This window comes from Podarcis cretensis, assembly GCF_951804945.1.
Source record: "Podarcis cretensis genome assembly, chromosome: 7".
In the NCBI taxonomy this organism is placed as follows: Eukaryota; Metazoa; Chordata; class Lepidosauria; order Squamata; family Lacertidae; genus Podarcis; species Podarcis cretensis.
This window is the reverse complement of record NC_137176.1, coordinates 67,883,057-67,908,092: the sequence shown is the minus strand read 5'-3', so window position 1 is coordinate 67,908,092 and position 25,036 is coordinate 67,883,057. Positions and strand designations below refer to the sequence as shown.

Genomic DNA, 25,036 nt, shown 5'->3' with positions numbered 1-25,036 from the left:
GAAGGGGGAAGGGGGATTGCTGCTGGCAAAGCAGCAAAGCTCCCCTCTTCCCCTGACGGTTCAGGGTAGGCTTGGGAGTCGTGGATGGGTGGCGCGCCAAATGTCACCCCCCCAGCGAAGAGACTTGGGGCAGTTTGCCCCCACTGAATCCCCTTCCTCTGTCCCTGTGTCTCCTGCTGTACCTCCACAGCTTTCAGCAGGAATTCGCAATAGTTTACAGACAGGTAAAACGTTACATTCACCTATATAAATACCTTTATACGTTAAAAAATAAAAGCAAAAACTTTACCACACCCATCGAGTCAATCTCCCAATCTCTTTCTGAGAAAAACCCCACCCCACCCTCCCACTATGTATAAGGGTCTGGTGACTTCTGTTTCAGTGTACATGAAGAAGTGTGCGTGCACACGAAAGCTTATACCCAGAACAAACTTAGTTGGTCTCTAAGGTGCTACTGGACAATTTTTTAATTTCTTTCGACTGCGTCAGACAAACACGGCTACCTACCTGAATCTACAAATACCGAGAGTAATTCTTCAGAAATAAGACCCTTCACAGTAAAACTGTACCTGTATAGGAATCTTTGTATATGCGTTTTTTGTTTGTTTGTTTTACAATTGGTTAAAGTAAATCTGCATCATAGTTTTGTGTTTGAGGCAACTCAGCTTTCCCAGTGACCAGTGGCGTAGCGTGGGTTGTCAGCACCCGGGGCAAGGCAAGTAATTTGCGCCCCCTAACCCATGGATTTGCACCCCCTAACCCTAACCCCCAGATGTTGCGCCTGGTGCGGCCGGCCCCCCCCTGCACCCCCCACGCTACGCCACTGCTAGTGACATGTACCAGTATCTATTTTCTTCTTGTTCACATCATGCACAAATGACATAGCAGCTTTTTCAAAGGGAACAGACAGTGATGGAGTGCACGGCAAACTGTTTAAACAAGCTGAACTTTTAAAACTACATGTACTGGGAAGCACAGGCGCATGTAATTAGTTTTTTAATTAAAAAAAATCTACAGTGAAAAACAATAGATACAGTGTATCAAATCTGTGTAAAAGCGCAATCCTAAGCACAATTTTTACTTTTTATTTAGTTAAAGAATGTATAAACTGCTCCATATAAAACACATAAGTGATGAACAACAGTATATTAATTTACATAAGATAAAAATTGATCACTAAATAGAATTACAAAGCATTTTTTTAAATAAAAAAAATGCTGTACATTGTGCTGTGTGCAAAGTTCACCAATTCCTCGTGGTGATTGGATTGTGTGGAAATGCTTCATGGCATGAATTACAGCCACTACTCAATTGCTCATCTAGGTCAAGGTATTTTCTCAGCTTACTTGGGGATGTCCCTGATTATAAATAGCTAGGGTGTTTCTTTTCAGCCACTAGCCAGAAGGATTACTATTAAGTCTAGTTTGTACGCAGGGACATATTGGCAGGTGATGCTAATAAAATAAATAAAAATTGAGTAAGAATAAAATATCTGTATATAGTGGGCTTCCTTCAAGCTACACTGTGCAGGAGTTTAAAAGCCAGTTGTGATGGCTTCATTATTAAGGCATGGGTCACCAGAATAGTGCCCACAGCTGCATGGGTGCCTACAGAACTGTTCTCTGATACCCACAGGGTGTTCTCTAATGCCCCACCCCTGAAATTAGCCTTGAAACATATGGTAGTTTCCCCCCCCCCAAACCAAACAGCTGTGGGGGGTGTAGTCATAACTGGGGAGAAAAAAATTAATTCCCCTCTTCCCAACTGTCAGGACCGTCCCCACTGAAAATGCCCCCTACATAACAATTAGACTTCAAAGAAGTGCGACTGGGCAGAGAGACCAGAGAAGGTACCTCAGTTTACGAACTTAATCTGTTCCAGAAGTCCATTCTTAAACCAAAACTGTTTAAGGCGCGCTGTCCCTAATGAGGCCTCCAGCCACCGGTGCCCTTGCACCATTCGGATTCCATTCTTAGACCGAGGTAAAGTTTGCAAACCGGGACACTACTTCCGGTTTAGCAGAGTTCGTAAACAGAATCGTTCGTAAACAGGACTGTTCTTAAACCGAGGTACCACTGTATACGTGGGTCTCTACAAAGCAACACACAGCGTTAACAGCAAGAGACTTTATTGAGCTAACAGAGAACAGGACAACCAGGGCAAAGCAGCTGCTTATATACATTTCTGAAGGTCTGGGCCACTCCCACTCTCAACGTGATTGGCTGCCTAAAACCCCGAGCTTCAAATCATAACTCAGAGCTTAGGAACCAATGCCAATAGCCGAAATCCTGATAATGCTATGTGATTGGATATTGTGTATTGAATCAGAATCCTCCAGTCCAGACTGAAGCTCAGGAGAACACAGACCGTGGAATACGTCACAGTCTCCACCTTTGCCGCTCTAGGAATAGGACAGGAAGATAGTGATAATAGCAGTGAATAAGTTTGAAGGCTGCTATATTAAATAATGAAGGGAAAAAAGAAATGAGAACTTTGAAAGATACGACTTTCAAATGAGAAGAGCTAAACACAGCGGTCTGGCTCTGTTTGGAACATGGCTATTGTTGCTTCTAGACACCAGTGCCATATCTGATTGCGAGGGCTCACTGGCAGAGGCAAATCTTTATCAGGAGCTGCAGCTTTTATAAGCCAATGGGAGCTCCTTGGAAGATGTACTAGGTATATTCATTGATGTATTTCTTTTAAAAATTCCAGCTTAGAAAATGACTCTCAGGAAACAGCTACTTGTGATCTGGCAGGAAGAGAATAATATAGTTTGGGGTTACGAATAGTAGCAGTCTGGTGTCAGAAGTTATGGGCGTGTGGTTGTAACTAAGAGACCAAAATATTTTCCTTCCTGACTGAAACAGGGTCGGTCTACAAGTGGTGGCGTTTTTGAGGGCATTATCTCCAGTTTGATTGCAAGGATAGATTACCCTCTCTGGGCCATGTCTGCGGTAAGCTTGTTTTTTTTTTTTTTTTTACTTTTGTGATCTTGACAAGAGTCGTTTAAAATGAATCAGGCGGTGTTTCCAAAGCGTTTGCCGTTATGGGAGTGATGTTATCTTCTCCAACTTCTGCTTTAAACTAACAAGATTGCCCAAAGCTTAAAGCTTGAGATTTGCCTCAAAATCAGATCAGTTCTGAGCTCCTCTGCTTTAGAAAAATTGCAAAATATATCAGGTGGTTATGTTAGTAAGCTTAACAATGCCTTTGGTCTCCTTCACACATTAATACCTTGGCCATGTGGAATTGATAGCTCAGCTCAGCTCAGCACAGCCAGCCCACCTCCCTTTCGGTGTCCTCTGTCTTATGCAAGATAAAATACTATACTACACACTCTCTGAGCCAGACAGGAGGCTGACATACCAGATGAACTTTTACTCTTGTAAATCATTTTTAATAAGCTTATAAAACCTTTGGTTTCCCCATCTGAGGTGGCACTAGGAGAACTCTATAGGGGAATTTTTATTATTATTCACGAGGCCCGAGTCTTGGGATCTGTTTCTTTCTTTTGTTGCTATGCATTTCTGAGATCATTTGACTCATTACTCAAGAGAGTGGGCTGTGTGTGCGTCCCTTGCTATGCGCAATTGTTGCTCTCGCTGTTCTTTGCTGTGCCACTCATTCCTGGCTCCTTTGGCGTAACTGAGTGGGAACGAAGCCAAGAGTGCTGGAGCTGCTGGCATTTATTGATCGCGTCCTTCATTAAAGTACTGGCTGTGTTCACCGCTTGTTCGGGAAAAGTGGTTCCTGGATTTCATGATGTATATGTGGGATTCTAACAAGGTCCTTGATAATTCTACCAATGGACAAAATGACATTTTAAATAAAGGCACCCAATAGTCTGTCAGCCAGCAATCAAAATTCTGGAACCATTCTTTAGAACGTTTGTGTTCTACAAGTGGGGCTTGTAACAAAATGTTGCAGCATGAAGTGCTCCTGTTAAGTGTTCCAGCTAATCAGGCATGTATTCTTCCAGGATATTTCATTCTATTCTATTCCATTCTACTTAGTTTTATGTCCATCCATTGCCCTCCGTACTTGCACATCAGCTAGTGAGCATTCCGTAATGATGATAATGGTGATAATTTACTTGGAGATTCTGTCTACATGTAAAGCAGACTGTCTGCCACTGAGCTACAACTCCCATTTTAACAGTCATGGCTTCCTCCAAAGAATCCTAGGAGCTGTATTTTATCATATACCTACAGTTCCCAGCATCCTTAACAAAACAGTTCCCAGGCTTCTTTGAGGAAACCATGACTGTTAAAGTAGTATAAGAGTGCTTTAAATGCACAGATGCAACATGCGTGATCATCTTGGCTCTTCTGATGAAAAGGGCAGGTTGCACTTCTTCTGAAGACTTAGAAACTGGGTACACTTAAACGATAGCCAAAGAAACACAAACTCCAGATCAAGGTATTCCAACCACCCAGTCAGCCATGTGGTCTGCAGGCAATGGAGCAACCAATCACCTGCAAAGCTGGAAGTGACGCCGACTGCACAGTCAGCCAAAGAACCCAGTGTACTTTCAGTAACATCCCATCTCAGCACTGTCTCTAAGCACGGCAGAAACAAATCAGCTGCCGAGGGATTTTCGAAAGCAAATGAGCAGCACTGTTTAAACAAAGCAAGTGGGTCTGCAGCAAACCTATATTTGCAATAAGTAAAATGATGCCGTTTTAATCAAATGAACATTTCAAAATCAGGGTGCTAGAGTTGTGGCCTGTTTGTTGTGCCTGCCAATATACAGCTGTGGAGACCATTTGGGATACGGAACTAGGAAACTGATGTTCAGATTTAACTTTTCCTTGCTGTCTGCAAGCATTTTTCTCCAGCACATCTGTTCTTTGTGATTTGAATTGCTTTAGTTGATCCTCAGGTGGCAGGTGAATGCACTGTCTTTTCTCCCCAATGGCATTTGGGCTAGGTGCTTAACAATGCAATCCTATGCATGTGTTCTCAGAAGTAAGCCCCACTCAGGTGGTGTTTACAGGATTGCAGCCTTTGTTGTTGTTTAGTCGTGTCCGACACTTTGTGACCCCATGGACCAGAGCACGCCAGGCACTTCTGTCTTCCACTGCCTCCTGCAGTTTGGTCAGACTCATGCTGGTCTCTTCGAGAACACTGTCCAACCATCTCGTCCTCTGTCGTCCCCTTCTCCTTGTGCCCTCCATCTTTCCCAACATCAGGGCCTTTTCCAGGGAGTCTTCTCTTCTCATGAGGTGGCCAAAGTATTGGAGCCTCAGTTTCGGGATCTGTCCTTCCATTGCAGCCGTAGTTGCTTTTAACTCTCTCAGTAAATTGGCATGACAAGGTTACATGAGTTTCATGTCAGATTATGGCTTCCCCCAAAGAATCCTGGGAACTGTAGTTTGATGGGGGTGCTAGGAATACCTGACTAGAGATCCCAAGCCATGCTCATAAAGTAACAGGGAATGGTTTAAACCCATGGTGTACATATACCCTCAATTAAGGACCTTCCAGATTGATTCCCACCCAGAAATAGTGACAAACACATACTGGCAAATGAAGGTTGTGGAATTAAAGTTGGTTGGGTGTTCTTGCCCACCTGACCCGCTCCCACCCACCCTCACCCCAAATTGGACTTTTTGCTATAAAGGAAGTGATGGGGAAATGCTTTAGAAAGTTTGGGATAACAACTGCTTGACATTACATTGTATAGCCTACCTGTCAACAAAGCAGAATGCAGGCCAAATAAAGAGCCGCTACTGTCAAATCTCGGCGCAAACTTTGTGTAAACAAATCAGGATGAATGCTTATTAAACAGGTTGTCCGGAAGCCACCTTGGTAGCGTTTTCCTTTGTAACTTGCGGGCAGCAATGCTGGTAAAAAATGGGATATTCTGCGCAATTTATTCTCTTGTTGAAGGAGGAGGTTGCATTCTTCTATTCATCTAAGGGGGAAAGACTAAAATAACATTGTAGAAAAAGAGTAATTTTCAGTCTAGCATGGTCTTAAGGTCAGTTAAGACGTTTGCGACATTCCTGTGTTAATGCGTCCAAAGTGATTTTTAAGAATCGGTGGTATCACCAGCATTTTAGAGCAGAGCAAGAAGGAACTTATGGAAGTCTTTCCCCCACTTTTTTTTTTGCTTTGCTCTTGTGAAAAAGGTTCTGTACTTGCACCACCGGCATTATGTGCACATACAGAATAAGTGACTGTATGCCTGCAAATAAATTGTTTCGTTAGCAATAGTAACTCTCTCTCTCTCTCTCTCCTGCACGCCTGCTTCCGTCCAGCTGGGGGCTGGCTGTCGGGCGGACAGGCCAACGACGTCACGGAAAAGCCCTGTCTCTGATCAGATGGGCTTAATATAAACCAGGTTTGCTGAGAAAGAATTAGAGAAGCAGCCCTTGGACAGAAGAAGGATTTCCAGTGGGAGAGTGGATCGGTGTTCAACACTCTCCTGAGAACTAGGGAGTGAGATTAACGGAGTCGCCTGTGGTTGGAACAAAGAGTAAAAACATCAACAAGGTAGTGTTGACTTTAATGAGCATTGATTCGAATGCATTGCTTTAGCACTTCTGGCATGTGAGTAGATAGACAAAAATGTGCAAGTTGAAAGGGTGTTCAGAATTTGCGTCAGACCAAACTTTATTTCTTTGTTAGACTATTAAAGTAACAGCATAGTTAGCTGCACATTGCAACGAGACTGCTCTAAATGCATCAAAGGAAAGGCAAGGTGTCTTATTCTATCCCTTTTTAGAGAGCACAGTGTTAACTAGAGCCACAAAATAGTAGTAAATGTGTTCATATGTCACATATACAGAGATGAGCTTGATATCTGTTCACTATCATCTTTGGCTGAAAAAGTTGAAGTGACTAGTCAGTAAGGGAGAAAAGGAATAGTCTAAATTTGCATTGGATGCTGTTTCTGTTTCTGACCAGCATTCCTTTGCATCTCTCAACCCAAACAACAGGCAAGGCCAAATATAACAGCTTTGCAGGTTGCTGCAAAATGCATGAAAATGTGTGCACCTGAAATGTCATGGAGTGGAGTTTCCTTCTTTGCTGCATATTTCTGTTTTTAAATTGTTTGAAAGCCTCCTGAGGAAGTTCTCATGGAGCTTGTCTGAATGGCAAAACAAGTGCATTGCTTGAAAAAGAGTTGAACTTGTGAATGCTTCTGCATCTGAATTTTAAAAATGGCCTTCAACAATCTTTTGGGCAAGTGCTATGTTTGTTAGCTGGAGAGAAGTGATGTGAACTGAGAAAACTCAAGCATAAGCTTGGATAAGCAAAATGTCTAACTTAGCTGTCATGTTGGGAACTGGAGAGCATCAAAGCAACTTTCCTAAAAATGGTAGCTGCAAATGAGAATTAACTCGCTGCATTGTACCGCCCACTAACACTCAACAGTCCTTCCTGCAAAGTGTAATTAAAAGCCATCTTTAGACAAGGGGAGAGCACCCAGCTTACTGCTCCAGAGATGAATTAGGGGCTCCCCAGTTTGACTGGACTTCTTGGGCAGTAAACTGTGGTTACATATTTGTAGTGTTTCCTCCTCCTAACTGACCCTTTAAGGGGCAGAAAAAAAGGAACTTAGGCATTTAGAAAAACCAAAGCAGGGGGGAGACCCAATGATGTAACTAACACCCTAGCCTCTGACACATCTATGAAGAAATACCCTTTTGTATGGTGTAAAACCAAGTTTCTTGGTTGCTTTGGGTGTTTCCCCCCCAGATGCTGAGAGGTGACCACAACACAGATTCAGAGCATCAATCACACATGAACCACATGTCCACTTTTTAGATTGCTGCTAGTCCATATGAATGTGCAAGGTTTGCAAAGGGGGAAAGTGCTGTTGTCATGTGCAAACAGCAAAAAGATCTCAGAATAAGAAATAATCTCAAGAGGTACTTCCTATTATCATCACTCCTAGCAGCACCATTGATACTTCCAGGTGTCAAGTATTTGCAGATCTCGAGAACTCAGATATAGTACTGTTCAGATATAGAACTGTTCAGATATAGTACGCAGAAATTCAACGGTACAAATAACACTTGTGATTTTACTGTTGTTGTTTTTTAACTAGGGCTGGGAAAAGCCATGACTCTGAACAATGTCACGATGCGTCACAGCAGCAACACCTTACAATCGCAGCAGCAACGCTGGAGCATCCCAGCGGATGGGAGAAACCTGGTGGTCCAGAAAGACCCCCACGAGTGCAACCGACAGAAAAGGTACACCGTCAACCCCGAAGAGTATTACCGAAGAAGCTGGTCGTCGGAGTCTTCTGACTCTGTCATCTCCTCCGAGTCAGGAAACACCTACTACCGAGTGGTACTCATCGGGGAGCAAGGAGTTGGCAAGACAACCATTGCCAACATCTTTGCAGGCGTGCACGACAGCATGGACAGTGACTGCGAGGTGCTCGGAGGTAAGTCATTACGTTCCACGCTGCGGAGGTTTATTTAAAGCCTCTTGTGTAAGCGGCGATTAGCTCTGAGAACTTGGAGCTCCTGATATTGAGGCCGTGATTCCCTTGGCTCTTAGCCTCCAAGACGATTTTGGCACGTTGGGTGCCCAGTGATGTAGGGTGGAGATTACGGTGGAGATGGTGGAAGGAGATTCTCTGTTGTCAGTGCTTTAAATCTGGCCAAGTGCACATGAAGCAGAGTGGGGAACATTTTCCCCATGGAAGGGCTGCTTCTGCTTCTGGGCAGCTTCCCATGGGCTACAATGGGACTGGTGGGTGGGGCACCAGAGACAAGAATGGGAGGAGGAACACTTTTATTCAGTAGTAGGCTGATTTCTGCACACAGACCTCTCTGTCCAACCATCCAGGCAAGAAGCAAGCCACTATCAGAACTCAAAGAGACAGGGAAAACACCCAAGGAAGGTGCAAAGCAGATTTTGAGAGGGGTGGCCTGGAGGGATGGGGGTGGGCAGGGAAAGTTTGAAGGGCCAGATAGAGACACTTGAAGGACTTCATTGGCCCCTGTTCCTGAGGTTCCCCCCTGTCTGCATAAAGGAAGGAGATAGGGTTTATTACACCGCACCAGAAATCAAATCTTCCACATATTTATTTACTTTTAAAACAAAAAATCCTGTCATTTCCACAAGATACTCAGGACAGCTTCTCCCAATAGTGGTGGCTGTGGAGTCCATTTATCACTGGGCCTTTGGTTGTGTGAGTGCTCCCTGCTTCGAATCAGTGTGTGCCTTCTCCTCAAATATTCTCAATTACAAACCGAAATGACTTAAGTGACCATTGACTTTAACAAGTTTTACAAGTTCACAAGCTACAGATTAGACTGATATGCAAAATAGGATCGTCTCATACAGAAGCACAACAGCTACGAGCTTAAGAAATGTCTTCTTCGGGCAGAAGTTAAGTTTCTATAAGTCACAGTTGATCCGACAAGAAATAAAGAAGAAAGAGGAAATGAGAAAATAAACGTAGCTTTACGAGATTAGTACTGGTCTTGATCTAAATTAACAACCCTGTTGCAATATTCCTACCGATATGACAACAGAGTTAGAAAATTGGCAAAATAAAGAGGTTGCATGAAGAGAAGTTTGAAACCCAAGAGACTAACAATGGAATCCTATAGCTTTCATCTTGGATTCCCATCTTGCAACATGGAGCCCACTCTCACATTTTCATTTTCTGAGTGGTTTTCAACTAAGTATTATTCAGAGTAGACCCACTGAAATGAATACACTTAACTTAGTCATGTTCATTACTTTCACTGGGTCTGCAAAACTTGACTACAGTACTGCTCTTCGGGGTGGAATTAAACGTGGCACTGTTTAGGGAAGTTTTTAATATTTAATGCTGTACAGTATTGTTTTTAACACTCGATTGGGAGCCGCCCAGAGTGGCTGGGGAAACTCAGCCAGATGGGTGGGGTATAAATAACAAATTATTATTATTATTATTATTATTATTATTATTATTATTATTATTATTAACATTTCATCTGCACAAGCATCGCAGCTTGCTACGCGGAACGATTCCCCACTCTCCTCCCTCCTGCACCTTGTGCTGGAGGCTCTCTGAATGCCCCCCCAAGCCAATATCGCAGGGGGAGGAGTGGAGGCAAAAAACAGCAGTCCTTGTACAGGGCTTCTGCTGATGGGGCAGGTGCTAGGTGAGTCCCACCCTTTATTATCCCTGGACAGTGCTAATAACACACATGATTTGTTGAATTCAAAGAACATTTAGTAGTAATGATATTCGTAGTAGCAGGCATTTGGGAGCAATGATATAGCATTGCTAGGATCTCATAGGGAGTTTCTTTTTATCGTCTCTCTATTACTCAGCAGCGATTGGCAGGGTGGCCGCTGTGGGCTTTGTTATGTACTGAAATTCTCACCCTGGGCCAGCAGGGGAATACTGTAGATAACTTTCACTCAGGTCCACATATGCAAATAAGGGATTGAAAGTGACGTTCAGTGATTGGATAGTTACAGAAAGTGGTTACTGTTGCATTGTAGTGGAGCTCTAGATAAGCAAGCTGGCTGAACCCTTCAGTTCAGTTCTGTTCTGGCCTGTAAATAAACAAGAGCTGTTTGAAGAATCGCTGTGTTGTCTGATATGTTCACCCACAACTTAACAGGCTTCGTGGCCACTTCCCTTTCTATTGCCTTCTTTCACATCCCTCTCTATTGCCACTTGTCTGCCTGCTGCCTTTTCCTCTCTGCTCATTCTTCTCCCCACCTTCCCTTCACCACCTCAGGCCTCTTTCAGGCTTTTCTTTCCCCTTCCCCTCTTCTACTTTATTTCACCTGATGCTGTTGCCTTTCTTAGAGGAGCGTGGTGGGGGAACCCCTGGTTTTCCACGCCTCTCGATTTGCCCTCAGGCCACCCACCATCCCCAAATGCATTCTGAGCTGGCTGTTCTTCTCACTCTCTTTGAGCATTTTTGCCTGGCTGGAATTGGTCCCTGAACTCTTAACAACGCCCTCGCTGTTGCTTCCCCGGATGGAGGATAGAGGGGGCTGTGTGTGTGTGTGTGTGTGTGTGTGTAAAATGTAGCCCACTGCACAAAGGTGAAATTTACATTCGTTGCACCATCTACAAGAGGCAGATGAGCCACATTAGTAACCAAACACTTGCTTAAATAATTTTATTTTACCTGCTGGACTTGTTTCAATTAATTGCCACTGAGATTCTGCCTTTCAACAAGGCTTGTGCGGCATCATATTTATACAGTGGTACCTTGGGTTAAGTACTTAATTCGTTCCGGAGGTCCGTTCTTAACCTGCAACTGTTCTTAACCTGAAGCACCACTTTAGCTAATGGGGCCTCCTGCTGCTGCACAATTTCTGTTCTCACCCTGAAGCAGAGTTCTTAACCTGAGGTAATATTTCTGGGTTAGCGGAGTCTGTAACCTGAAGCGTATGTAACTGTTATGTACTGAAGTTCTCACCCTGGGCCAGCAGGGGGATACTGTAGATAGTTTTCACTCAGGTCCACATATGCAAATAAGGGATTGAAAGTGACGTTCAGTGATTGGATAGTTACAGAAAATGGTTACTGTTGCGTTGTAGTGGAGCTTTGTATAAGCAGGCTGGCTGAACCCTTCAGTTCAGTTGTGTTCTGGCCTGTGAATAAACAAGAGCTGTTTGAAGAATCGCTGTGTCGTCTGATATGTTCACCCACAACTTAACCGTAACCTGAAGCTATGTAACCCGAGGTACCACTGTATACGTAATAAAGAAACAAGAGAACATTACACATCGGCTCCAGCAAGTGGATTGTTCCCATGAAGCATTAGCAGGGTTTGCTGCTGCTTTCACTGACAAGCTAACAGGAGATAAAGGCTGGAAATCCTCTTGTACGAGTCACACCATGGTGCGAGAGCTTGGTTGCTCTTTGCCAGAGGCTTTCCCCAGCAGGTCTTACTGTGTGATTAAAAGGAGAGCCTCGGATATTAGTTATTCTTTGAGCTAATAGGCATTGGGCTGCTTTTGTTTACTATGAGGCAGGAGGGGAGACTGGAAGGGGAAGATGGAGAGATACACACACAACACCAGGATCCTCTACTTGAAGGTGATTCTCCATGTTGTGGTGGTATTGTGAAGCATATACTGGGTGCATTCTGTTGTCCTCATATATACTAATTCCAGTCTTCAGTGGGAGAGGGCTCCAGCTCAGTGGTAGAGCATCTGCCTTCCATGCAAAGGTCACAAGTTCAATCCCCAGGCTCTCCAGTTAGGCCAAGGAGAGACTCTTCCCTGAAGCCCTAGAGAGCCACTGCTCATCAGTGTAGGCCATATGGAGCAAGATGGACCCATAATATAATAATAATATTTTAAAAATTTATTTATACTCCACCCCAGCCACTCTAGGTGGGTTCCAATGTATATAAAAACACCAGCCGTTAATAGTAACAATCTGATCCAATATAAAAAGTCACAATAACTTTAAAATAAGCAACTTATATCAAACAAAGAAACATGCAAGAATCCATCAGAATCTAATAGCAAACAGCAAAAGCAAACACAGGCAAATAATAATGAAACAGTTTGCACTTATCAACCACAATAAAAAAATTACTAATCTATATTCAGTTAAAAAAAACCCCAGCAAATCACAATGCATAAAATACCACCAAACATTCTAAACCATGTAAAATGATCAAATTGAGAAACAAGGCACACAACTGATATGGTCTGACTCAGTATAAAGATAGCTTCCTATGTTCCTAGACTACTGTTGCTTACATAAGCAAAACTCAAGAGGGTCTCATCAACAGCTTGAAGGAAGGTGGACAAAAATGAGGGGTGGGGGAATTGTGATAGATTCCTAGGGGGTGAAGGGAACATGAAAACAGTCTAAGGCTCAGTGACCATTGAGTACCAACACTGGTTGCGTACACACCATGCATTTAAAATACACGACTTCCCCCAAAGTATCCTGGGAACTGTAGTTTGTTAAGGGGACTTGGAATCAGCGCCCTTAGAAAACTGCAGTTCCCATGATTCTTTGGGGAAGCCATGGCTATTTTGATGCCATTTTAAATATACAGTGCAGATGGGGCTCCAACTTTCGAAAGAAAAAGGAATTAAGATTGCAGAGATGGGGGCAGGGAATCAGTTTATCATATTGTCTGGGGAGCTTCTATAGACCAACCCTGGGGCCTCTAAAATTCTCTGAATTATAGGTTGGCTTTAGTACATAATCCTTGCCCTAAAGATAGTCGGACATGGATCACAGATGAAAGAAACTTGCAGGAAATACATTGCTGTGTCTGGCATTTTCGCACATTCATCATATTTAGCAAGAAGCACTAATGTAAGGAAGAGTTATTGCCGATTGAACATCCTACATGGGAACTGCTTGTCTCTTTTTGAAAAAAAAAAAGGCCAGCGTCCCTTTGCTTTCCACACACTTTTGCCCCAGGCGAAAGCTGCTCGCAGCGGCAATGCCTGTTCACCCATAAACTGAGTGAAAACAAATATTTTCCATTACTAAGCCTAGCTGGAGCCTTTGCGTCTGTCTGAAGCTCCCATGGGGTCAAACGTTCAGTATTTGGCTTAATTCTTCCAGTGGGTCTTCTTCTTCCTGCTCTTATTACTCTCCTTTGGATAAAGATAACTTCAGAAGAGTGAATGTAATCGTTTGTCTTACCAGCTTCATGATGTCTACCAAGGAAATTATACGTCCATGTAGCTCATGGAAACTATAAGATCTTTGCCAGAAATTGTTATTTCAATGACAAATTGTTGGAAGATTTGCATCAGAACTGAAAGAACTATATACACCCCCCCCAACACACAGCTATTTGCAAGTCTTAGAAGATGCAGGAGAAGGAACAAAGTTAATAAAAACATTTTTGGTCAGCAGTACTGCATTGTTGGTATAAATAGAATCACAGATTTGGTAAAAACCTTAAAGGTCTAGTCCAAATCCCTGCTGATGCAGGAAATCTACTGCTAGAGCACCCCTAATTGATTGCTATCCACACAGAAGCTGCAAAGCAATGGATTTTTATCTGACCTTATACGAAGGTTCCCAGATGGAAACAAACAAATCCTGATATATTTTTCATCATTGCAATAGAATCACAGGAGATCCAAAATAATAACTTGTTGTTGGAGCAAAATTATGTTGGCTCAAAAATATCTCAGCTGTTGAGTTTCAGAGAATGCTTTCCATTACGTTGTGTGGACAGGTATGGTTTGTCTGATGAAGAGTTCTCTGCAACCCCAAAGCCTGCACACTCTTACACCAGTTTAATTTGTTTTATACAGTTGTAGGATTGCTGGGAGATCCTAAATAGGAATCTTCTTTATAACAGCCTATGACATTTCCAACAGCTTTCTCTCCAGCTTTCAAGAACATTTTTTTAAAAAATGACACTGTGTTGTTTTTCTTCTAGAAGATACCTATGAACGAACCTTGCTGGTAGATGGTGAAAGTGCAACTATCATACTAATTGACATGTGGGAGAACAAGGTAGGATGAAATATTCATTTTGCCATGCTGAATTTTTCAAACATTGCTTTTGAAATTTGATTTTAAGGGATCTTAAAAAACAAACAAACATCCAAATGTTAAGCATTGCTAAATTGTAAGGCAAAGAGATGAATCATATTCAATAGGTTTGTTCTCTATCTTTATTTCATTTTTAAGCTTATAAATTCAACAACTGCTATGCTTGGGAATATATTATGATTACTATCAACATCATCATCATTTCTATACTGCTTTAATTCTTTAAGGAAAAAATCTCAAAGCAATTTACAGCCTACATGAAAACATCAAATAACACAATCCAGAATAAAACATTACAGAAGGACGTCAACTATAAAGTGTATATTCAAAGCAGCATAATTAACAGGAAACTAAAACATTATCTTAAAGATTTCAAAATTAAAATCTAATCTAAAACTAAAACATTCTCTTAAAAGATTTCAAAATAAAACATTACAAAGGAGGTCAATTACAGAATGAACATTTAATGCAGCAAAAAACAAAACCCAAACCTATTTGAAACATTTCAAAAGAAAACATTACTAAAGGAAGTCAGATATAATGCACATAAAATTATCAAGAAACTTAAATTTTCTCATAAGCATAGAACATCTGTGCTGCTGTTGCTACCAATCCAGCCAATGGTGGCGGCAGCTCAGGCTCAATGACTTGCGTCTGCACTGAGAGACAGCCAAGATGATCTCTGGCCTCTTCAGCAGCCTCAGCTTTTGTAGCTGGAGTCAGTCAGCGCCCCACCCTCCCAGGCCAGGTGGGAAAAGGCCTGCACGGCAGGGAGCAGGTTTTCCAAGAGCCAAGATGTTCTCCAATATTGAGAAGCAAAACTTGAAAAAGTTTCAAGGGGCCTTTGTGATGATTAGAAGTCTCTGAGATGAGCTCTTACTTTGTGCAGGGAAAGGTTGAATAACAGCAGCTGGTGGGCTGGATCAATCATATTTGCCTGGTGCTCCCATGTGAACCTAGCCTGACTTTGGGATCAGCCTCAGAGTTCCATCAGTCTGTTCCATCCATATATGAGATCAGGCGGATGGTGGAAAAGAGACAGGGCCTTTTTGGTGGTGGTATAAGGACTTTGGAACGTTCTCTCGGGGAGATTAGCCAGGCTCCCTCTCTTCTTATATTTAATAGTAAACTGACATTGTTGTTTAAGGGTAGCTTTCAGTAACCTGCATTTAATGATGTGTTCTTTATCACATTTTAGTACCGTTGATATCTAAGTAAGTTATACCGAGTGCACACCTATTGAATAGGTCGCACTTGTCCTCTGTTTTATGGTTGTTTTCTTTAAATTGAGCAACATTTTACTGTTCTTTTATTATGTTGCAATTTTGTGGAGCATTACTTTGTTCTTATTTGTTTTATTGCGGTGTGGTTATTTCTGTTTTAATAGAAAAATGGTATATAACTAATAAACAACTAAAGGTTGAGTTCCATGGGGCCACTGTTCGTGGGCATTTGAACTAACCACCACTGAAGTGTTACATATTTCATCCACTTCTGCAAATCTGGTCTTTCAAAGATCTAATCTTGCACAGGGCGGCAGTTCCACACCATCAGCCGGCACTTGTGGGGTTTTTTAAGGGGGTGGCACATTCCTAATGGTTGCCTGAACTGGCCCTAAATTTACTTAAATCTAAGGATTGTGGTTCGAGGACCCATGGAGGAATAAAGACACGTGGACATAGTATGTAAGGTTAATGGGCAAGAAAAGGCCACACCTTTATTGATTACAGCAAGTGAGAAGGTATTGGCTTAGGCACTGGACCACGGAAGATTTGACTCCACCCACTCAGAGAGGGGTGAGTCTGAAGAGGGGTTAACCACCAGTAGGGGGAGCCTGTTGTTGCTAATACAACTATAAGCTCTCCCCTGATGTCACCGAGGGTCGTGCCATGGCCCCCCGCCACACAGGCATCGGACAGGATCCACGACCGCCAGATTCCTTTAATGGAATACCCAAATTTGAAGGGGTAGGCGATGGCCACACCTTCCCCTTCCACACACCAACAACACATTCCAATGCCTAACCGCTAAATACCAAGAAAGCTGTGACGATTGCTACGAGGTAGGCGGAAAAAACCAAAAGGCCGGTGCCAATTTGCCAGTTGGAAAAAATTCCTACCAGGTCCCCTGGGCAACCAACCATAGGTCCATAGCAAGGTCAAGAGAAAAACTAAGCCCTAAGCCCTAAGGGAGTGGTGGGTGGGTGACTCACGAAGAAAAGGTGAGCAAATGGGCTGAATGGCTGGCGCGGCTGCATCTTGAGCAGCAAACCACGCCCCCACCAAGCCGCCCGATTGGGTGCCCAACCGGGGGCGTGGCGCGCCAGCCATATGAGTGGGGCAGGGGGCGTAACGCCCCCTGCGTGACGCAGGAATTGTCTCCCGCCCACAACACCTCCCCTCTGGAAGGATGAGAGGCCCTCTCTTAATGGGTCTTTGAGCTGTACCTTAAATCTCAATGAAGATATAATGCACCGTTTTTCTGGCAGCCATGCATTGCTAGAATTTAATAGGCGTTGTTAACGGTGCACTTATGGAAATAGTGGCAGTGGTCGAGGAAAGATTCATGACCTAGGTTTTAATAATAATAATAATAATAATAATAATAATAATAATAATTTAAGTTATGTCCTGCCCATCTTGCTGGGTTTCCCCAGCCACTCTGGGCGGCTTACAACATATATAGAAACACAACAAAGCATCAAACATTAAAAAACAGAATATCCTATATGAACAACAAACAAACCAATAAACCAATAGAAACCAATAATAACAATAACAATAATAGCAATAATAAAGAGTTTACAGTTATATCCAAATTAAAATAACCACCAACCGCAACTAAACATTTAATCAACATCAACCTGACAAAAGCAAAACAGAGGAACCAAAATTAGAACTGTTTAAAACATTTTAAAACAATTTAGCCCTTTTGTAATCAGGCCTAGTTCCAAGTAAGTTTATGGACCAAAATAAATGGCCTGGAATGAAAGTTAATGGGACAATGTTAATTTTTAAAAATGGAGCATCTTGAGTCAGCAAAGTAGGAACTACATTTGTACTGAATTAGTTGGACCATTGATCTACCCAGCCATGATTAGTAGATGTAGCCATCAGCAGCTGAAAAGTTGGTGGTATGAGCTGTGGATAAAACATGCTAAATTAATAAAAAAATAAAAAACAAAAATCTATGATGCTTCTCCCCATAATCTCCATAAACAGGCAGCACCAGTTTCTCAGGCCCTGACTGATGCAGTACTATTTGGTGACTATTCTTTCATCGTGTAGAAAAAGCAGACATTACTACACACACACACACCATCGGAACCTGCTTTATACTGAGTCATATGATAAACCACATGATAACCATTGATTTATTTAGCTCAGTATTAGCAGTGACTCTCCAGGGGATCAACCAAACATCTTAACCAGCCTTGCCTGGAGATGTGTGGGATTGCACATGAGATTTTCTGCATGCAAGGCAGAAGCTCAACCACTGGGCAATGGCCTTTTGCAAACGTACCCCATGGACACCCATTTACTTCTGTTGCATCTTTTGATGGATTACCGTTGTAAACTGCTTTGAGAGACGAGCAGAGTATAAATATAATAAATAAATACAATAAACCAAGAAGATAGCAGAGAAGATGTACATTCTGAATTTCTCCTTCTACCCAACCCAGGTGCCATGCCTTCCTTTGCATCTGGTCTCCCCATGAGGTGCAAAGTGTTTTTCGCTATATCTCTGCATAAATACATCCAGCTCCTGTATGTTTGGAAGCAGAGAAAAGGGAGTAGGAATTGATTTTTTTAAAAAAGCCTTGATGTTGAGATTCCATTTTGTTAGTTCCCTTCTCTCTCCTTGATCTCAAAGGGAAGCAAATTGGGGTTTTTTTTTTTTTACCAGTTCCTATAAAAATGCAAAGCATTTTCACACATTACATATATTATTATATGTATAATATTATATGCACCCCACGTTTCCTAAAGTAACAGCACATAAACACACCCAACAGTGCATGTAACATATAAAATAAAGGTAAAGGTAAAGGTAAAGGTACCCCTGCCCGTACGGGCCAGTCTTGACAGACTCTAGGGTTGTGCGCTCATCTCACTCTAAAGGCCGGGAGCCAGCGCTGTCCGCAGACACTTCCGGGTCACGTGGCCAGCGTGACAAGAACGCTGTTTACCTTCCTGCTAGTAAGCGGTCCCTATTTATCTACTTGAACCCGAGGGTGCTTTCGAACTGCTAGGTTGGCAGGCGCTGGGACCGAGCGACGGGAGTGCACCCCGCCGCGGGGATTCGAACCGCCGACCTTTCGATCGGCAAGTCCGAGGCGCTGAGGCTTTAACCCACAGCGCCACCCGCGTCCCCAAAACATATAAAATACTTATGTATTAATACTTATAAACTTATGCTGCAACAATATAGTAGCACAGAGGATTTTACTTTTTTATACATATTTAGTGTATGGAGGGCTTGCATCTCATTTTGCATCTAATTAGTCAATCGTATATTGACAAATAGTGGGATGCGGGTGGCGCTGTGGGTAAAAGCCTCAGCGCCTAGGGCTTGCCGATCGAAAGGTCGGCGGTTCGAATCCCCGCGGCGGGGTGCGCTCCCGCTGCTCGGTCCCAGCGCCTGCCAACCTAGCAGTTCGAAAGCACCCCCGGGTGCAAGTAGATAAATAGGGACCACTTACTGGTGGGAAGGTAAACGGCGTTTCCGTGTGCTGCGCTGGCTCGCCAGATGCAGCTTTGTCACGCTGGCCACGTGACCCGGAAGTGTCTCCGGACAGCGCTGGCCCCCGGCCTCTTGAGTGAGATGGGCGCACAACCCCAGAGTCTGTCAAGACTGGCCCGTATGGGCAGGGGTACCTTTACCTTTACCTTTATATTGACAAATGCGAGAGCAGCTTAGACCTAAGTGGGCACTTGGTGCTGCAAGAGACAGTCTGATGGTTTGAAATGGATCCCTCCTCCATCTCTCAAAGGATATATTGAAGGTCAAACGCAGAATTTAGATACAGGCTTCAACCACAAGTTAACCAATGACCACATAATGCAGCACTCATTCTGTAACCCTGAGCTACATACCAAAAGTAATGAAAATATGTTGTGGCAATATTTTGTTTGTTTCCTGTAGAGACGCAGGTCTCCCAGTTAAGACACCCAGTATATGCTGACACGCAATACAATTTATTATTATTATTATTATTTAAACAGGGTGAAAACGGATGGCTCCAAGATCACTGCATGCAGGTTGGGGATGCATATTTGATTGTCTATTCCATCACGGACCGTGCAAGCTTTGAGAGAGCATCTGAGCTCAGGATACAGCTCCGCAGGGCACGCCAGACAGAAGACATTCCCATTATTTTAGTGGGCAACAAAAGTGATCTCGTTAGGTGCCGGGAAGTCTCTGTTTCAGGTAGGAGCTACTAGATGTCAACTGTTAGTGCTGTTTGCTTTGCTTCTACGCTTTTAACACTAACCCTGCTCAGAGAGTTTGTAATCTTAGATATGTCTACACTACAAATAACAACGTGTTCAGCTGTGTCTTTCTCCCAAGAAACCTCGGAAAATTTCATTCTACATGGGAGATGGGACAAGGGCAGAGCCACACCATATGTTTAGAGCACACCCAATGCACACCCTTAAAACCCCATGGATCCTGGGAACCACAGAGCTACAATTTGCAGTACCTTTAAGAAATGTACTGTGGTTCTGTGGTCTAAACCACTGAGCCTAGGGCTTGCTGATCAGAAGGTCGGCTGTTTGAATCCCTGCAACGAGGTGAGCTCCCGTTCCTCAGTCCCTGCTCCTGCCCACCTAGCAGTTCGAAAGCATGTCAGTGCAAGTAGATAAATAGGTACCGCTCTGGCGGGAAGGTAAACGGTGTTTCCGTGTGCTGCTCTGGTTCGCCAGAAGCAGCTTAGTCATGCTGGCCACATGACCCGAAAGCTGTCTCTGGACAAACGCCGGCTCCCTCAGTCCGTAGAGCAAGATGAGCACTGCAACCCCAGAGTCGTCCGTGACTGGACCTAACAGTCAGGGGTACCTTTACCTTTACCTTTTAAGACATGATAGTTCTCAGGATTCTTTGGGGGAAGTCACCTGCTTTCCACATGTGTTGGAGGTGCTTTAAAGGTATGGTGTGGATCTTCTCAAATGTCAACGGTCTCACAAAACCTATAGCCATGAGGCAGGGATGGGAACCTGTGGCCCTTCAGATATTGATGGGCTCCAGTGCCCATCAGCTCCAGCCAGCATAGTCAAGGATAATGGGACTTGTAGTCTAGGAACATCAGGAGGGCCACAGGTTCCCCATCCTTGCTAACTGACTTAAGATAAGCCCTGTTCATAGGTACAACATAAATACTCGTGGGGTTGGACAATGAGTAAACACTGAAGCAGGGGTTGGAATATAATTATTACCAAAAATTAGCCATGGAATGGGCTGTCTAAGGCAGTTGTAGAATCCCCATGATTGGAAGCTTTCACAAAAGTGGTGGAGACACGCTGGGTGCCTGGGATTTTCTGTTGTTCATTCAGCTCTCTTCTTCAAAGGCAAAAGGCAAATCTCTAACAAAATTTCTAGCAAAATTTGAAATCTTAGAAGCCCAAAGTGTGGTGGCTGAAAAGGAGTTCCATTATTTAGATGGTGGAATTCAGTGCCACCATGGATGGCGGAAGCGGACAAGAAAAAATATTTAAATTTGCTATATTTGCATAATTTATGCTTGGCTCTGAATTCAGCTTTTCCTGTCATAGAATGTGAGTATGCTGGGGTAGAACTTTGATAACTTTTAGCACAGCAACCATTGTAGCCCTGATTACCATATTTTTCGCTCTATAAGACGCACCAGACCACACGACGCACCAAGTTTTTGGAGGAGGAGAACAAGAAAAAAAATATTCTGAATCTCGGAAGCCTGAAAAGCAAGAGGGATCGCTGCGCAGTGAAAGCAGCAATCCCTTTTGCTGTTCTGGCTTCTGGGATAGCTGCGCAGCCTGCATTCGCCCCATGAGACGCACACACATTTCTCCTTACTTTTTAGGAGGGAAAAAGTGAGTCTTATAGAGCAAAAAATACAGTATATGATACGTCGTCTTAAGGCAAAGGATTGGAGTGGGTGATACTCTGGGTTGTTGTCAACACCAGCTCTTGTTTCTATGAATCTACCCCAGCTCATTGGCTCTTTGTCCATTGTTTAAAATAATGTGCAGTCACCTGAGCTCTCCAGCTAGTACAATGACAAATCTCCTTCAAATGTTTTGCAGAGGGCAGGGCCTGTGCTGTTGTGTTTGACTGCAAGTTCATTGAGACCTCGGCGGCTGTCCAGCACAATGTGAAGGAGCTGTTTGAAGGCATTGTGCGTCAAGTGCGGCTCAGGAGAGACAGCAAAGAGAAGAACGAAAGGAGGCTGGCATATCAGAAGCGGAGGGAGAGCATCCCCAAAAAAGCCAGGCGATTCTGGGGCAAAATCGTAGCCAAGAAGAACAAGAACATGGCCTTCAAACTTAAGTCCAAGTCTTGCCACGATCTCTCTGTCCTTTAAGGAACATTGGATCATCCCGAGCGTTCTCTTTCCTGGACCTTCTTCAACTCTTTTCTGAACAATAAACCAATCTATATTAGATTGGTCAACAAGAAACGCAAATCTGACTTGGACTCACAGTTGTGATTATTCTGATGAAATGTGCCAGCAATAAGGACAGCCTAATGCATGCAAGGATGAAGAAATGCCATTTATACTTTCCAGTTTATAGTTTAAGTGTGTGAGTGTGTTTGGGTTGGGGCGGGACAGAACTTTTGTCTTATAAACAATAACATTCCAAACTTATAATGAGACGTGTCCAAGGGGGGAGAAAACTGTTTCCCTTGTTGCCTTTTAAATAATAGTATAAGAAATCGGAAAGCATCGTTTATAAAACGGATGCCATCTTTTTGTTATTCTTTCTTACTAATTCTGTAAGCCAATGAAAAAGGGTTCCCACGAGATATGCCTTCTCCCTAATCAACCAGTTGACTTTCTTAAGTGCCCGCAGCTGAAAATCTTTGTTGGTTTGATATCATTTATCCCAATGAATAGAAAGATATCAACTGCAGTCAGGTATTCAAGTGTTTGGTTAAATGGGAGCATTATTTACAGTGGGTTACATTGCCACAGAACACTATGGGAGATGAATGTGAATTTCACTAAATGGATACTTGTAGTTAGAATATTGGCGATATTAACTGCTAATGGCTGTAGCCCTGAAAACCACTTACCTAGGTGTAAGTCCCAGTGAGCTCAGTGAGGCTTACTACTGTGTAGGCACGTGCAGGGTTTCACGGTAACTGTATAATAAGTGTTGAAGTGTTTCCTTGATGCATCTGGAGCCATTTGATTCTCTTAAAAAACATAGGTATAGGAGGAAATTGTAATACAACTTTCTGTTGTGTTGTAACACAAAATTGTTTATATTGATAGAATAAGTAGGAAATGTAAAACATAAAATCAAGTGCAAAATGCCAAGTTTTGGGAAAGAAAATCTCCTTTTCTAATAAACCACAAAGAGATTTTGTGCTGAAATCTCACGTTTGTATTATGCCATTGTAACTTTCTATTTATTGTCTTTCAACTATTTGCATTTTTAATGGGTGAACTGTTAGGAGTGGGAGGGAAGGGGGAGACATAGTGTTGAAATGTATTTATTAAGTGATTTCTTAAGAAAAACGATTTTATTACTGTTTTCTATATGATGTCTTTTGGACTATTTACATGCCTTGTAATAAATCAATAAAAGGTTTCACTGCCTTTGAACCTAGCAAGCAATCTCAAACTTGATTGAAGCTTAGCTCATACAAGAAAAGTTGCTGATTTGGTGTTACTTGTGAGAATGGGAAGAGAAATTTGATAGGTTCACATTTTGATGCGAAACAGCCTCATTCACAAATCAATGCATGAATTGAAAAACAGTTATTCTGTAAAAGTCACACTTCAGATTTTGCATTGCTGCTTCCCAATGAAAAAAAATGCATTTAAAAAGGGCACAATGGGGAAAGGGGCATGCAAAAACGTATATATTAGTGAAAATAACATGAGCATATTAGGAAATGCATTATAAAATTGCATTTTATTGGGGACTGAAATTGGCTTCCATTACTTATGTGTTACTTTTTGTTTCCCCTTAAACTCCCCCCACTAGCACAGCTAGGAGGCAAGGTAAAGGTAAAGGACCCCTGGATGGTCAAGTCCAGTCAAGGGCGACTATGGGGTTGTGGCGCTCATCTCGCTTTCAGGTCGAGGGAACCGGCGTTTGTCCTCAGACAGACAGCATGACTAAACCGCTTCTGGCACAATGGAGCACTGTGATGAGTACCAGACCAAAGGGAAACGTTGTTTACCGTCCCGCTGGGAAGTACTTTTGAACGGCTAGGTTGGCAGGAGCTGGGACGCAGCAGCATTGCGGGGATTCAAACCGCCGACCTTCTGATTGGCAAGCCCAAGAGGCTCAGTGGTTTAGACCATAGCACCACCCACTTCCCACAGCTAAGAGGCATGGTAGACTGGATGGTTGCAGCCACTGCCATGTCTATTTTCCCTATTGCTTTTGGGGCTTACTCTCCTCCCCACCTCCATGTAGCAAAGCTACATCAGGATCCAGAGGCAATAAAGTTTTGCAGCATTACAAAATAGGGAAGTCATTGAGAGAAACCAGTGCTCGTATCAACCTTAGGAAAACGACAGCATGCCTCTTGAATTTGCACCTTAATCAATGAGTAAATATTGAGGTTGTGAGATATCGAGATTTGCTTTGCTAGGCAGCATTTATATTTTGCTTTGGAATGCAGTTTTAAGAAAGTGCTCGTGATAACTGATTTCCAAGTGCTGGTGATCTCTTAAGGAAGGAGCGATGTGTGATGGTTGTGAGAAGACCCGTATTTTCAACACAGGCCACACCAAACTGCTGTAGAGCAGGAGGTGACCAGTATTGATCAGGTTGCAGGTAAGAAGTGGTTCAGAGGCCCTTCCACTACTTCTTGTATGGGAATATACAGAGCTGTCCTATACTGAAGACATTGGTCCATCTAGCCAGTCCTGAATGGCAGCAGGATTTCAGATACAAATCTCTCTCAGCCCTAGCTGGAAATGCAGGTGATTCAAGCTGCAACCTTCTGCACACAAAGCAGTTGATCTACCACTGAGCTGCAGAACTTTCCTTACAGCCATCCCTCTCAGCCACTTTTCTAATAACACACTTTAGAGACCGGAAATGCCCTTGGCGATGTGAAAAACTGCTTGCAGGAGTGGCTCTATTTACGATACGATAATCTTTATTGTCATTGTCCCATACAGAACAATGAAATTGAAAAAACCTACAAAAGACATTCAAAAACCAACAAGCCTGCTATCCCAGCTATCCCAACCTGGTTAGCCCCCTAAAAACTCTGATACCCCATTTTTAAATACAATATACTCCCATAGAGACTCCTTACACTGCATTTAAAACTAAAATCGCATCTCGATAGGTGGCTAGTCCTGGCCTTTATAACCCTGTACCTTCTTCCAGA

At 43.0% G+C, this 25,036-nt stretch overlaps 1 protein-coding gene across 3 annotated transcripts; it reads left to right on the top strand.

Moving 5' to 3' along the window:
* Positions 1 to 2,705: 2,705 nt before the first annotated feature.
* On the top strand, positions 2,706 to 23,289 carry GEM (GTP binding protein overexpressed in skeletal muscle). 3 transcript variants are annotated; one of them, XM_079983913.1, is made up of 6 exons: positions 2,706 to 2,957; positions 6,267 to 6,501; positions 8,063 to 8,407; positions 14,364 to 14,437; positions 19,702 to 19,906; positions 21,760 to 23,289. In XM_079983913.1, the coding sequence occupies exons 3-6, from the start codon at positions 8,077 to 8,079 to the stop codon at positions 22,035 to 22,037; spliced, it is 888 nt and encodes a 295-aa protein (XP_079840039.1). In that variant the 5' UTR covers positions 2,706 to 2,957; positions 6,267 to 6,501; positions 8,063 to 8,076; the 3' UTR covers positions 22,038 to 23,289. The 3 variants fall into 3 exon arrangements, with proteins under 3 accessions (XP_079840039.1, XP_079840040.1, XP_079840038.1); XM_079983912.1 differs by having other exon boundaries at positions 2,732 to 2,957; positions 14,361 to 14,437; XM_079983914.1 differs by lacking the exon at positions 14,364 to 14,437 and having other exon boundaries at positions 2,707 to 2,957.
* The last annotated feature ends 1,747 nt before the right edge of the window (positions 23,290 to 25,036 follow it).